Source organism: Sander vitreus, chromosome 12 (genome assembly GCF_031162955.1).
Source record: "Sander vitreus isolate 19-12246 chromosome 12, sanVit1, whole genome shotgun sequence".
In the NCBI taxonomy this organism is placed as follows: Eukaryota; Metazoa; Chordata; class Actinopteri; order Perciformes; family Percidae; genus Sander; species Sander vitreus.
Window position 1 is genome coordinate 19,361,305 of NC_135866.1, and position 15,473 is coordinate 19,376,777.

Genomic DNA, 15,473 nt, shown 5'->3' on the forward strand with positions numbered 1-15,473 from the left:
CAAAGGAATCATAAGTCTGAAAACTGAGATGCCTTTCCCTTTAATTATGTTGTCATGCATCAGTTTCCCCTCTGTGCTGTTGCTGTGCTCTACTTTCACTCCTGAAGCTTCCTCATTCTGGACGACTTAAATCTTGCAATATAGCCTACATCTGTTTCTGCTGCTGGAACAAACGTTTAGTGCAGAGAGCAAAGACACAGGCCTACATAACTCTTGCAAACCAACTGGTTCAACAGTTTCTTCAGAGCGGTTTCCTGTGTGGTTCAAACTCTTCTCTGGTTGTAGTTTCAGAGCTGCACACACAAGCACTCTCACGCTGATTAGATTTCTGCTCTTAAACACTTAATGTCGTTTGTCCCATGGTTGTTGGCTCCTTATTTCCATCTGTTAGTTTTTGTTTGGACAGACGCCATGTTACCACTGATCAGATTTATCAATAGTTTAACAAACGGCTAACTTGGCTTTTTAATCATTTTCAGTTGAGGTGTTTTTAATCTCTCTCTGGCCAACTATCCCTTTGCCTCGACACAAAGCACAGTCAAGTTAGCAGGTTTTAGCAAGAAAACTACCGGAAGTTAGCCGATTTTTGCTTTTAAATTGAGTTAAATGGGTCACGTTTGAAAAAAACGAACAAAAAAGTGGTACTTCTTGAGATAAACAAAAAGTGAAAGATCCGGTTGAAAAACAAGATTTAAATGAGTGTAAACTAATGTTTTATGTTTGTCAGGTTTCTAACAGCAAACTGTTTTGCAGGCAGGGCACGGCTTCTTCGATTTATTTATTGATTTTATTTAATTAATGTTATTAACCACAACAAGTGTTGGACAATAACTTTACTCAAGTACTCTACTTAAGTTACTTGTAGGCCTACTTCATTTTCCATTTTATTCTACTTTATACTTTTACTTCACTGCAGTTTGGAAGCTAATATTGTTCTTTTTTGACATGAGTTACTTTGCAGAGTCAGATTATTAATATAAAAATATAAATCCGCTAATAAATTATTATGGATTGTTATGGATAATAGATGTTTTGAAACGTGCCATTCTGCATAATGAATACTTTTACTTTTGTACTTTTACTTTAGTAGGATTTTGAATGCAGTACTTTTACTTTAATACCTCCTCAACTACTGGGCACAACACTTTTTATTTTACAGTTTGTATTCTTTATAGTTTCATGTGAAATGTGCCCAACAAGTGGAAGAATTAAAAGTAAAACTCCTGCCTTAAAAAGGCTTACTTAGGCCTAATTACCAGAGTCATTTTACACTGTGGTATTGCTACTTTTACTTGATAATACAAAGTAGAAAATATTCACAGTTCTTAAAAAAGTATAGTAAGAATGTTTTTTAAAAGCGAAACTTGGAGATGCGTTAAAGCCAGACACCCGCTAGATTTCTAATAGCTAAAACATGAACCTGATAAATAAAACATAACATCAACTATTTATACATATACAACTCCTGGCTTAAAAAGAAATCTTACTTAAGTACCAGAGTAATTTTACACTGTGGTATTGCTACATTTCCTTAAGTATAAGATCTAAGGATATCTAGCTACTTCTTTCATCACTGCTGAAAACAAAAACCCATAATGATTGTTTACAGTTTAATTTTGAAAATCGACCACCGGAAATGTTTCTAGCTTGACCGTTAAGAGCTGCGAGAAGAGATTTGATTGCGAAACAGCGGCAGACTGATGTTCTTCTCGCCTGTCTCTCCACAAGCAGAGGACATTTTTCATTTTTTATCTAACATATTGAATCACCGGGACTCCACACGGAGCTCTTTTTTTTGTATCCGGCGCAGCCTCAGAGCACCTTGCCATGAGCATCACACGGCTGGAGACCTAAACAGTCGGGTCTGGAAGAGGGGAAGATGCCTCATGGACAGCTCCATCACCGCCAGTGCTCCAGTTCAGGGCATCCCAAACGCCGAATAACAAAGAAATGCCGAGGTTTAGCGCCAAATGGATGGTTGCGGTGGTGCTGATTCTCCTGGTCAGCGGTGCTTTCTTCTTCTGCGAGTATGTCATCTACTACCCGACCATCCTCAAGTGCGCCTGGCCGAAGATCAGCCATGCCCGGGGCGGAGAGGGCATCGACGGCCGGCCGATGGACTCAACGGTCCGCGCTATGGTGCTATCGGACACCCACCTCCTCGGAGCCGTCGGGGGACATTGGTTCGACAAGCTGAGGAGGTAATGACATTGTTTTTTTTATTTTTTTAAGCAATCCGTCACTCTTCCTCTATCCATCCGTCTGTGTTCCGGGCTCTGCAGGGGTGTAAACAAAAACAACAAATAACGCTTACTTGTTGTCTCCGAACGCACAGGGAATGGCAGATGGAGAGGGCTTTCCAGACCGCTTTGTGGCTGCTCAAGCCCGAAATAGTGTTTATTCTCGGGGATATCTTCGACGAAGGCAAGTGGAGCTCGCAAAAGGTAACATAATTGCTCCCTTTTTCCTTCTTGCTTTTTCTGCAAACCCACAGTGCTTATCATGATGGTGTTGATGATGATGATGATGATGATCATAGTGGTGGTGGTGGTTGTGGAAGAACAGTATGTGGATGCAGAGCAGAGGCCGGTTCTCTGGTCGTCATCATCATCATCATCATCATCATCATCATCATCTTGTACCATCCAGGCCTGAGAGGCTGCAGATTTTTGAAGAAAACACCAACACCAACAGCAGCAGCAGCAGCAGCTGCAGCCTGCATCCTCTCAGCTCTCCATGGTACATCCATCCTGCTTAAGGAAAAAAACATCCCCTGGGAATTCTCACACATCTATTACTGGATTGTCAAATGGGATCCGTCAAGTCAGATAGGAGAAAGATGAAATGTTGAGCAAGTGCTGCACAGAGCCTCATTAAAACAGGAAAGAGAGCGTGCAGACTGTAAAATCTCCACTAATTTACAATGTTCCCCCTTCAGCTTCCTCAATCATTTTCACACTTGGTTGGCATCTCTTCTGTAATTTGTATTCCATGGATGTTTTTGCAAGAGGAAGGACTCAAATCTTTGAATTTTCAGAAAGAGGAATAGTGAAAGTAGGTCTGCAGCTAAAGGTTTTCTCATTGTGTAAATCTGTGAATTATTTTCTTGACTGATGAGTTTACATGCCCGTTAAAGGTTACCAGAGCCCAAGATGGCATCTTGAAGTTGCTTGTTTTGTCTGAAAACTGATTATCTGAAATAGGGCTGCAACTAACAATTATCTTTATTGTTGATTAATCTATCAGTTATTTATTTGATTAATCAGTTAGTCATGTGGTCCACACGGAATAAAACAGTGAAAAAAGAACGTCACAAGTTCCCAGACCTCAAATTGCTTGTTTTGTTTGAAATATTGTCCTAAACCCTTATGTATTCTATTTATAATTATATAAAACACAGTAAAGTAGCAAACAATTCACTGATTATTAAAGTTGTTTGTGTTTCAGGCTGTTTCAGGTTTCAAAGCTTTGAATTTGCAGAAGCAGAAATACTAAACATTTGACCAATTGTTTGCTTTATAAATGTTCAAAGTAACCATCACAATTCCTTAAAACCCAAATTGACGTCTACAAGTTGCCTGTTTTTTCTGACCAACATTCCAAAACCCAAATATATTCAATTTAAAATTATATAAAACCTTAACAAAAAGCAAGTCTGCATTTTTTATTACCTAAAACCATGCAAGTTGCCTGATAATTGACTTCAAAGCGTAATCAATTATTAAAGTATTGTCAGCTAATCATCTTTCAATTAATATAAAATATAATATATATATAATCTTCCTAATTAAAAGGAGCACCAGGAGTCATTTAGAGACATATCAGTATGAAAAACATCACATAAACCCACAGCACTGATGTAATTAAAGGCCTCCTGTGTGCGGCTTCGGCCCTCGCAGGTGCAAAATTGAATCTGGAGACTGAATCAAAGCCGCCTGGCTCAGCCACTCATGGGGGCTGCTGGGTGACCCTCAGAGATCCCATTAACGCTCATGAGCTTCCCATGGGAGTTTCTGTCTTATTTAAGGCTTATAGTGAAACCTGCTTCAGTTGTGTGTTTGGATTGTTCTCTCTCTCTGCAGCACTGGGAGGATGACGTGCGCCGCTTCCACAGGATGTTTAGACACTCAACTGACACAGAACTGGTTGTACTGGTTGGAAATCATGACATCGGTTTCCATTATGAGTAAGAACAAGCTTTACGGCTTTATTGTTTTTACTGTTAAACCTTTATTCTGGAAACTGACTGGTCAGCTTCAGGTTACTCCAGACAAAGCTGTGCAGGGTTCAGGGTATCAGTCACAACAAAGTAAGGGCTTTGATTACACCATTTGTCACTTTTTAGACCTCAGAATACCTCAGTATGATGATTTTATAGTGTAATTATTCACTGTCACAGTAAACAAATATATCTTACGATGACAGACTTTGACTCAAAAACATTTTTGTAACTAGAGAAGACACAATCAGCTGCTAAAAACTGTTACAGCCATCAAGCCATTACAGTTACAGTGCAGAGCCAAACAATAAGAACAAAAGGACTTTGCCCACATTGCATAACTTTTGAGGAAATATTTGATTATTAGCCAATTAGGAGGAGATATACTGTACAAAGGGATGGACAGGGCCATATATACCTGTAAGGACACTGAGGTCCTGTCTGATGTATTGTTTCATGGGCACTGTACTTTATTTGGTCACATACACAAATCTGTAAGAAAAAGGACCTGAAAGAATAACCTGTATGATTTAATGCCATGCATGTATCACAGAGGTCTGGATTCAACTTTATGGTCTTTTTTGAGCCTGTGTGTTTGTATTGGATTGCATTATATTGCAGAGATGTGATGCGTGTATTGTGTCCACATACTTCTGTATGTAATACTGTTAACATTTTTTGTTTAAAACTCTTGTCTTAATATCTCAGAGGAAGAAGCAGTGAAAGCAAATACAATAAGATATATAAAATCCTCCTACGGTTTAGTATCTGATGCCTGTGATTCAGAAATGTGGGATTATGCAGACACAGCGGCTCATATGTGCTTTGATTAGACGGATGCAGCAGGAAATGAAATGGCACAGCTCTTATGAATCAGCGTATGACAGACAGACGCGACAGACTGAGCAGCAGGTTGTTATTTTATGTTGCGGTGTAATGAGCATGTTGTGTCTCCCTGCAGGATGGACTGGTTCAAGCTGCAGCGCTTCGAGAAGGTCTTCAACGCTTCCTCAACCAGGATCGTCACCAAAAAGGGAGTCAAGTAAGTGACGAGGAAGATGCAACACAACCAGCTGACGCTGCAGGAATGTGACTCAGCAGGCTAGAAGGTCACAGGTTTAATCCTGCAAGGCCCAAAGTCAGTTGAACCTGAGTTAGTCCGCACCAAAAAAAAGTGCTTTTAAACAAGACAACGGACAGTAACCTGCTCCAGTGATCTTAAATATCTGCTATTTCCTTCTTATCAAGTCATCTTAGTTTGTTATCGAGTCCTGAAAGAAGAATATTAAATTTATTTTCCATTGCAAATTAGGTTTAATATGTATCAATTCTGGTGCAGGGACCTGCCTTATTCTTTTTTTGTTGACATTCATTTCTTAATAAAAAAAAGGAAACAAGGGATTTCTATTTAGGGTTGACATATTATTTGATTCTAATATTTTATAATTCTTTACTTTTTAAAAAAAAAAAATGGTTTGAGAACTTCAATATAGACAGAAATCATTTGATATGATGTAGTTTTCTAGTGAGATTACTATCATGATCAAGATTACAACTAGAAAATGAAATAGATATTTATATACAGAGTAAACCGAATTAAAGGTCCAATATCTAATACTGACAGCTAGCATTAAAATGGTTACTGCAGTCCAAATTCAAGATACTGAAAAAGTTGTCTCCGCCGGCCGCAAATTTACGAATCCCACTATGGCCACGCCAAGACCTGCCCTACGAAGCAGCTCGATTGGTTGGGGTTAGGCATTTGACCGCGAGTGGTTAAGGTTAGGATAGCTGATTGGTCAGGGGATAGGACCTGTACCAATGCGGTTACGTTACCTTGCGTAAGCATGGATGCCTGGCCAATAAATGCTATTGAAGGGTGGGTCTTGGCGTGACCATAGTGAGATTCGTAATATCGCCCCCCGGCCCACAAGTTTTTTTTTTGCAGGATGGTACACATCATGTGTCATGAATATTCATTAGGGAACTCATCCCTGATTGGCTAACCCTGACATTCTTACCCTAACCATAACCAATCCAGAGCAGGCAACGAGTACTAGTCATTCAGAGGGAGAGTAGGGCGGGTTCTTCCCCTACCATCCTGCTAAAAAAAAATTTGCCCCCGGCCCCTCCGCCCCAGCGTCAAAGTTCACAGGAGTTGCCAGGTTGAGAACGCTAAACACAATGTCACACAATGTCAATGTTAGCTTGATGCTAGTTTCGCATTGCCAGACATTACTCCACAGCGCAGCGGTGTTTCAAGATGCTGCTATGTTGACGGTTATAAAAGCCCGTGCTCTCGCGGAGCTCAGTACCCGACTGACAGTCACCTTTTATTGACTAACCGTCACAACAACTTTGCGGAGCTTTGTGCCTTTTCTCCGCTTAACGTCACTGCAACAGCCGCAGCCTCACGGTCGTCTGTACCCAGGGCGTTTATCGTGTTTTAAGCCCCCAGCGTCTCCTTCCAGGCAGCGCTGCTAGGCACTAGGATTAGGCAATGGTTATGGTTATGGTTAGGGTTAGGGTTAAGGTTGGGGTAGGGTTAGAGTTAGTGATTAAGGGTTATAATTTCATGGCACTGGCCTATTGATCTGAAAACAACGGGAGAGGTTTTCTGAGGGAGTTGAATGGGATGTCGTGGAGTAATGGATGGTTAAGTTCGTAGTGTAGAGGCAACTACCCATCTGGGGGATTGGGGTACGACGCCCAGGCAAGGTACACCAATAGGACCACAGGGCAAAGGAAAAGGAATGGATCTAGTAGAAGTAGTTTAAGGGACTGAAATAAAGTATTGAGATGAATGTTAAAAGCCCCGCATAGTAATGTAGTGTAAAAACAAAGCATGAAATAAAGCCATGCAAGCATCCAAAAGGGATAAAATGAATAAGTGCTGAGTTGAAAGGGTACTAGGATTAGGCAATGGTTAGGGTTAGGGTTAAGGTTAAGTTTAGGGCTAGGTGCCTTGAAGTCAACGGTCGCCCCGCTGCCTTGAAGTCGATTAGGCAATGGTTAGGGTTAGGGTTAGGTGCCTTGAAGTCAGCGGTCGCAGCGCTGCCTGGAAGGAGATGTTGGGGGCTTAAAACACCATCGAGCACCCAGGGCACAGTCACTGTCTGTCAGCTACACCCGCTGAACAGAAGTGGGGGAACAATTTCGGCAGGGGGGAGATTGTCGGTACTACTACTTCCAGACCCGTTATACAGTCAGTACATTACACATTATGGTTGCATGCCAGTTTGTAAGAAAGTGGCAAAAATCTTACTGTCCAACATATCATAACCTTGAAGCTGGTGATGGTAACGATAGCCACAATAACATAACATAACGTTACATACATCGCAAAGCGACCTGTAGAGAACACTGTATCCCAATCCAACAATTCAGGCTACGGGGTGCTTTGCCAAAGTTAAATTGCATGTTTCCATTATGAGGAAGTCAAACTTGCGGTTTCTGGCATTATGTCATGGATCCTACGTTAGCAGTTGACGTATATTAGCATGGCGGCGTTAGCACGTCAGGATTTGCGAGTAACTAACTCGAGTAATGCATCTCCAGTATTTAGCTGTGTTTTACCTCGCCTCTGGTTATGCAGCCGTTCAGAAAGTGGGCAAGTTTTTTTTTTAGGGTGGGTAGAATGACTCTATCTCCATGGATCCCATTCGTTTGTTTGCTGCTTCCATGGCTGTACTACAGCTGTAGCGCGCTGGGTTTGCGTGTTTACAGGCATATCTGGCAACTCGGCCCGGCTGTCAAAATAGGCAGTTGATACCATAGATACATGGTTGATACCAACACACAGGCCAAAACACAAACAGACATTCCGTCACAGAACGGAAATTTCAAAAGGAGAAAATACTGGCTTTAGCATTGTATTTCAACTAAGCATGTTTCCTTAATATCTGATGACACATTGTAGTCATTTTTTGATTAAATACAGTAAATATATTACATATTGCACCTTTTTTTTTAAAGTAAAAGATGTTTTTAGTTTTTGTCTTTTTGTCAATTTAAAAGTATATTATGGAACATATATTAAGAAACTCATGTATGGTAAACATATCTGAAAGACAAAAAAATCTTGATGTATTCGACAATATGTGCATTATGCCTTTATTATAGACACATTCAAATTAAACAAGAACCAAACATTCATTATAAAACTGTATATTTATGATGTGAATGTTTAATATTAAACTCCTATATATACATGTAGGTATGTGTTTTCACAAAACTGTCCACAAATCCACAAAATACATAATTTGCTTTCTGCAGCTTAACTGTAGACCATAATAATAATAGATACTTTAAATGTTGTTGTGGTCAGTGCAGCGATGCTTTTTCTCCACACAAGATCTAGTGTGGAGGACATTACTCGACCAAATTTCCTTAAAGCACCCAGAATAAAAACATTACAATATGATGTATCTCTGCAGCCTCACTGCAGCTCTTCATGCCAGAGTTACTGAGACTTTTCTGTCTCTCTCTCTTCAGCTTTTTGCTGGTGAACAGCGTGGCCCTGCACGGCGATGGCTGTCCCATCTGCCAGTCGGTGGAGAAGGAGCTGATCAAACTCTCCAGAGACCTCAACTGTTCTCTTCAGGTGGGAAGAAAAAATTCTGGAAGTCGGTCGCACACTTTCATGCTGTCAGCACCAGCAACACACTCTGCTGCACATGGAGTGTGAAAGACTCAAATCAAGCAAGGAAGAAGGAAAAAACACTTGTATCCAGTCGTATCTGGAGCACGTGTTTTGCTCTTTTTAAACATGCAGTGTGTGTACACATTAAAAGTGGCAGCTGTTTGTTTTTTTTCTTCCTGCAAACGGCACAAAAACAGAAGAAGTGGAGAGATATGAAATAAAAATGACTGATGTTTGAGGACGCAGTGTGAGCTTGTGGACAGCCGATGAATTATTTATGTCGTCTTTTCTGCAGAACTCGCAGTCGGGCAGCGGAGTGACGGACAGCTGTGAAGGCTCACAGCTCTACCCTCCCACACCCCCCATCATGTTACAGGTAAACGGCAGGTGTACGCTGCATGTGGTCCCTTTTCTGTCTAAAAACATTAAAGTGCCCATATTATGAAAAAAACACTTTTTCTGGGATTTGGGGTGTTATTTTGTGTCTCTGGTGCTTCCACACACATACAAACTTTGAAAAAAAATCCATCCATGCTGTTTTGAGTGAGATACGGTTTCTGAATGTGTCCTGCCTTCAGTCTCTGGGTGAGCTGTTCAAAATCGGCACGGCTTGTGACGTCACAAGCCGAAACGAGCTGGCTAACCGCAACCGTTAGCTCGTAGCGTTAGCATGCTAATGCTAACGCTAGCATGCTACCTCGTTCTCAATAGCAAAGCACTGCTACAACACACACAAGTTCACCATAATCTACAAAAGAACTACTTACATATGCGCCCTTGTTTAGAAGTCTCCCAGCTAATCCTGCCTTGTAACTGACCGAAGAAACAGCCTTTCTTTTACTGTCTATGGAGCTAGCTAGGTGACATGATCTACATCTGAGCTACTGTGCATGTGTGAGTGCAATCAAAGATAGTACAGAAGAAGAAGAAAGGAGGTCTCACTCTGTAGCTAAAACAGAGACCAGGTGAAAAGAGGATCTGCAGCAGTGAGAGAGAGCTGTGCAGTACAACAAAAATATGGTGTTTTTTGAAAATTAAACCATGTAAACCTATTCTGGTACAACCTTAAAATACAATTATGAACCTGAAAATGAGCATAATATGGGCTCTTTAAACAGACAAGGCGGCACTCACTGCTCATCAGAAGGAGCTCTGGTCGGGGAAAGGATTAGTACTGAAACGATTAGTTGATTAATGGATAAGTCTGTCTTGATACGCTACTCACAAACCCATATGCACATTGACAGATTTTTGGTTAATGTGATAGTTTCTCCTGTCCAAACTGGCCTTGACGTGACTCTTTCAATATTTTGGGTGTCCTCCAAAGTTACTTGAGGTTGAAATTCCATTTTTTCCCCCAAGCTGTTTGTCTGATAGTCAAAGAAAGAGTGAATTTTGCACAAAAAAAGATACCTACTAAATTTAATTCACATTGCCAAAGCCTTGTATCATCTGCGAGGACTGTGGATTAGAAGGGATCTCTTCACAGCCAGTAGGGACAGAGGGAATGATTACAGCGACTAATAACTGTTTCAACATACACATGAGCATGTGAATATTGTGTAAAGACAAGAACATTTCCAAACACATCCTTTAAACAATTATTCAGTTGACAGTCCTTAGTTGTTTTGTTCGACCAACAGTCCAAAACCCAAAGATATTCAAATACAATTATACAAACCAGAAAAAGTAGCAAATCCTACCAGGGAACATTTGGTATTTTTCTTTGATAGATGACTAAAACAATGACTCAGCTATCAAATTGATTGTTGACAACAAACTTTTCTGTCAATCGACTCATTTATTATTAAGTGTTTCAACAGTTTCTTGGCTGTATGTTTGCTGTTGTACCACAATATTTGGACAAAACTGTCCCACTCAATCTTCTCTATATATTTTTTTCTTTGCAATATCAAAATTGCAAAAACATTGATGAAATCACAAGTTTGATACTTAATGGTTTCTGGCTTTGAGAGAGAGTAGCTCATATTGATTTATATTGATTGAGCTTTCCTAGGCCATGGAAATAATATATTGGAGTTCTTAATTTAAGTGGTGTTGGAATAAAAACTAATAAAAAAACTGAAGATGTGATAATAATCCTGTTTTTCCTGTCCTCCAGCACTATCCTCTGTACAGAGTGAGCGACGCCAGCTGCACAGGACTGGACGCTGCACCGCCTGAAGAGCGACACCTGCTGTTCAGAGAGAAGTATGACGTGTTGTCTAAGGAGGCCTCACAGCGGGTGAGTGCTCTGCAGTCTCATCACACTGCCTCTGCTCGCTCTCGCTCTCTCTCTCTCTCTCTCAAAGCATGGCTCTCCTTTGAAGCAGTTTCATCCAATAAAATACAGTACAACAGTCTACAGTCAGAAAAAGTCCCGTATAGAAACAGCAGATGAGGATGATGATGATGATGAAACTGATGATGTAAGCGAGCAGCAACCGGCTTCTGAGGTAGATGTGGGTTTTCTCTCTTCAGTTGCTGCAGTGGTTTAAGCCCCGCCTCATCCTGAGTGGACACACCCACAGCGGATGTGAGGTTCTCCATGACAACAAGTACCCGGAAATCAGCGTGCCGTCCTTCAGCTGGAGGAACAGAAACAACCCCAGCTTCATCTTGGTGAGTAACAAACAATATCTGGAGAGTTGTGTTCTGTTATTACAGAGAAGATGTAAACAAATGATGGTGAATGATAGATGAGTTCACTGTTTGTTTAGAAAAATACTTTTATAGTATGAATTTTTCACGCAGCTATAATCACTATTTGTTTTCTCACCGCTCTCATAACATCATTTTCAGCTGCAGCAGGCAGCTGTTTTCAGAGACAAAGCTCAGATAAATCCACTGTACATACCTGCTTAGCAGCAAACAGCAGACAGACACAGAGACTAACTGGTGAACGTATTGGAGCATTTAGCAGCTAAAGAGCCAGATACTTAGCCTGATAAGCCAGACCCACATCAAGATGTTGGGTCTGGGAACTCACCATTGACGGAGCTCAATCCGAGGGGCGGGATAAACGGTTGTCTTTCAAATTCCCTCTCCACGCAATAGGATAGCGCTACAACCAGGCAGAGCAACGAAGAAGGTAGCGAAGCTAGTTGATAGATTAAACTTCGGCAAAACTCCGAACACATCTTCCTTTTTTAAGAATGATTTCAGTGCCGTTCTTTGTTCTTTTCTGAAAGAAAAGCTTAACTCCAAGTCTTCCAGAAGACCGCTGTTCCCAGCAGTAGCAGCCATAAGCCCACCTACCGACTCTATACACGATGTGATTGGCCTGACCAGAGTTTGGTTTTTCCAGCTTGCAAGCCAACGGAGAGTGCCTAGACCCCCTCTGGCTGCAAAATAAATTTGCTGCCGCTAGGGTGCGTCTAGATTTCTAGGCTACCAGATACTGTATTTCCCTCCAAAGCTGGTGGTGACCAGCTAAAATATCTTATTCCAAAAATCTGCTATTCATATTAATCTTAAAATATCCAGTTAAATGTCTTTACCTTGAACAGAAATTGTGATGAAAATCTTATCACAAGGTTGTTTAGTGGCTGTTCTGGAGTCTTTGACCATATGGAGTTTTCCCACTTGTCATGGACTTGAGGACAGTTTTTTCAGCACTTAAAGACTTCTTGTCCTAGCCTAGAAATCTAGACGCACCCTAGCGGCAGCAAATTTATTTTGCAGCCAGGGGGGGTCTAGGCACTGAGAATGAGTGCCAAGAACGGCACTGAAGTCATTCTTAAAAAAGGAAGATGTGTTCGGAGTTTTGCCGATCAGATACGGCAAAAGTTTAATCTGTCAACAACCTTCTTCGTTGCTCTGGTTGTAGCAATATGTGTAAATGTGATATAATGGAAAGCTCTAGAACAGCTGTTAAATGGACGTAGTAAGAGTTCCTTTTTGAAAAGATATTCTAGTGCCCCCAAAATGTGTCATTATGCCAAAATTGTGAATAGCACCATTCAATTGTGTAATGGGGACAATAACAAATCAGTGGTTGCATCTTGAAATAGTCAAATTAACATTAAAATGTGTAGCGAGGAACCAAACAACAGTGGCCCTAAGCAGCCACCTCTGCCAATATTAACACTGATTATCACCTCTCACCCATTTATCCTCCTTGTGTCCCACTCCTCCCCCCTTTTAGGCGTCGGTGTCACCCGGCAGTTACGCTCTGTCTAAGTGTTTCCTGCCGGAGGAGAGCACGGTGATCAGCGTTTACTGCTCGGCCGGTGCCTGCATGCTGCTGCTGTTCCTGGCTCACTGTCTGTGGATGAAAGGCCTGCTGCAGTGCCTCAGCCTCTGCCTGCTGGGGAAGCACAAGTCTCTGTGAACTACGTTACCCAGAGTGCACCAGGACAGATTCATGAGAGTAGAGTTCAATGGACTTGGTAAATACTTGATGCGAGGATTTGCAAATGTGACATTCCTCTTCTGAACGGGTCAAAAGTATGTTCGTACAACCTCGATTTGTTTGTCCAAATGTTTTTAACGACACTGTGAAAGATATGTTTTAAATGTCCTAAAAGGACTCAAAGTTTATCACTATACCCTGTGATGTCAAAGCAGATGTGGGGCCAAATTGTTACAAATCATCACTGGTGTTTATTTTACCTTCCTTGGGAGTGCCAGGCGGGTGGAACTTTCAATCACAGAAAAGTAACGTCACTGATTTCACAACAGTTTTCCTGTGACTGGCAGAGGTATTAGAAAGTAACACGTGGCATTAAATAAGACAAATCAAACAATAAGTACATATGTAAACACTTACTGTCCCTAGTCTGATTTAAAGTCAGATGTTGGTTTATGTCTCTTCACTCTGATGTTAACTGTGATCCGATGTAAACACACTGATCATCTCACACTCTGAACACAGTGTGTTTTTGTTGTTAATGTGTGATAATCCATCCAGGTTCCTCATTGTTTTTATGATGCATATCTGAATATATTTATTGCTGATTTTCTGTGCCAAATGTTAGTGAGAGTTTTTGCCAAATTATTGAAACGTTTCTGATGAACTGTACATAATAAATCAGAATCTTAAACTGTTTTTAGAGAGTTGTGGTTTAAACTAGAGGATGATAATCAATATTAGATGTATAATCAATCACCTAAAGCCATGTCACTCTTATGGATGAAATATTTAACATCCTGCCATGTTCTACACCACCTACTTTTCAAAACCTGGAAATTGGCAGCGGAGATGGAAACAACGTCATGGTAACCAAAAGAAATGAATGTGATTGGAACACTATAAAAATAACTTGATTCTTCAAGAATAGGGCTGCAACTAACAATTACTTTCATTATCTTTTAATCCATCGATTATTTTTCCGATGTCTGTCATTTCTTAGAGTGCCAAAGTGTCGTTTTCAAAATGGTTGTTTTGTTTGAGCAACAGTCCAAAAGCTAAATATACTTCATTTTGATTAACCGCATTTGAAAAGCTAAGAACCCCCCCAAAAAAAATTGCTTTATAATTGACTTAAACAATTGAAAATGATCACCAAATAATTTACTGTCAATCAACTGACTGATTAATCAAATAATAGACCTTTTTCATGGCAGACATGTTGACATGTCATAGTAGGAAAAGCACAGGTGTATTCAAAACCATCAATGATGGCTGCATTCCACTTAGGAGAGGCCCTGGTATTGTGCATGCTGACTCACTGAAATAGCTCACTGGGACACTTGATGGAATTGAGCCATCATTAAGGTTATCAATTTCAGCTGTGCTTTTCCTACTATGACGCGTCAAAATGTCTGCTGTGGAAATGGTCCATTGTTTTAGCTTTAGTCAAGTAAACAAAAAATCCTGTCTCAATCATTTTCAGAAAATTTACTATATCATAAAACATATATAATTATATAAAATTAGATTTATCGTGATGGGAGAAATTGATCCATATTGCCCACTCCTAATCTTCTTTGTGACTAGGACAGATTGAATCTAGAAAATCTGAAATATGAGTCTGGATTCACGTCATCGGTACACTCCATGAGAAGAGCAAGAATGTTTTCTAACGTGATGTCAAACTGATATTCACTGTATCAGGAGTAGAGTAATATGAAGTACAAGCTTGTTCTTTTTTAATCAGACCGTCACAGGTGATTTCAATCCTTTTGCCTGATTAGTCCTCTTCTCATTGTTTGTTTGACCGCTCTCTGACTCTCCAGTTACTTGTATTGCACCTGAAACTACATTGTTATAATAAAATGTACATGAGTCCTGGGGCCCACCAGTCACCCCCTGCATACAGTAGCTCCGACCACCTTTAACCCGAGCGGAGGTCTAATCAGATAGAAACTGATGACACCTGTGATGGGCCTTTAGATCAGAATAACCAAATTGTATATCATGATATCTCAATAGGCCTTTTTCACAGCAGAAAAGCACAGGTGTAAATAATAAAACTAATGAAGGTTGAATTCCATTTAGCTGCTTCGGTTCCAGGGTCCTGGTATTGTGCATGCTGTCACACAGTCTTTGCTTACTTCAGGCACACTTGAATACAACAAGGCCATCGTTAATGTTATTAGAAACACCTGTGCTTTTCCTACGAAGTCAAAATGTCTGCTGTGAAAAAAAAAAAAAAAAGCCTGTATTTA

At 40.6% G+C, this 15,473-nt stretch overlaps 1 protein-coding gene across 1 annotated transcript; it reads left to right on the forward strand.

Moving 5' to 3' along the window:
* Positions 1-1,645: 1,645 nt before the first annotated feature.
* mppe1 (metallophosphoesterase 1) lies at positions 1,646-13,911 on the forward strand. Its single transcript, XM_078264370.1, has 9 exons — positions 1,646-2,201; positions 2,336-2,444; positions 4,083-4,186; positions 5,181-5,261; positions 8,714-8,822; positions 9,157-9,237; positions 10,984-11,106; positions 11,343-11,483; positions 13,009-13,911. Exons 1-9 carry the CDS (start codon positions 1,951-1,953, stop codon positions 13,192-13,194), a joined length of 1,185 nt encoding a protein of 394 aa, XP_078120496.1. The 5' UTR covers positions 1,646-1,950; the 3' UTR covers positions 13,195-13,911.
* Positions 13,912-15,473: the final 1,562 nt, after the last annotated feature.

What these genes read in the sequence shown, in the direction of transcription:
- mppe1 (XM_078264370.1), top strand. Translation starts at nt 1,951, where the DNA reads ATGCCGAGGTTTAGCGCCAAATGGATGGTTGCGGTGGTGCTGATTCTC. An exon ending in CACCCCCCATCATGTTACAG is followed by an intron (nt 9,238 to 10,983) that starts GTAAACGGCAGG and finishes CCTGTCCTCCAG; the next exon opens with CACTATCCTCTGTACAGAGT. An exon ending in ACAACCCCAGCTTCATCTTG is followed by an intron (nt 11,484 to 13,008) that starts GTGAGTAACAAA and finishes CCCCCCTTTTAG; the next exon opens with GCGTCGGTGTCACCCGGCAG.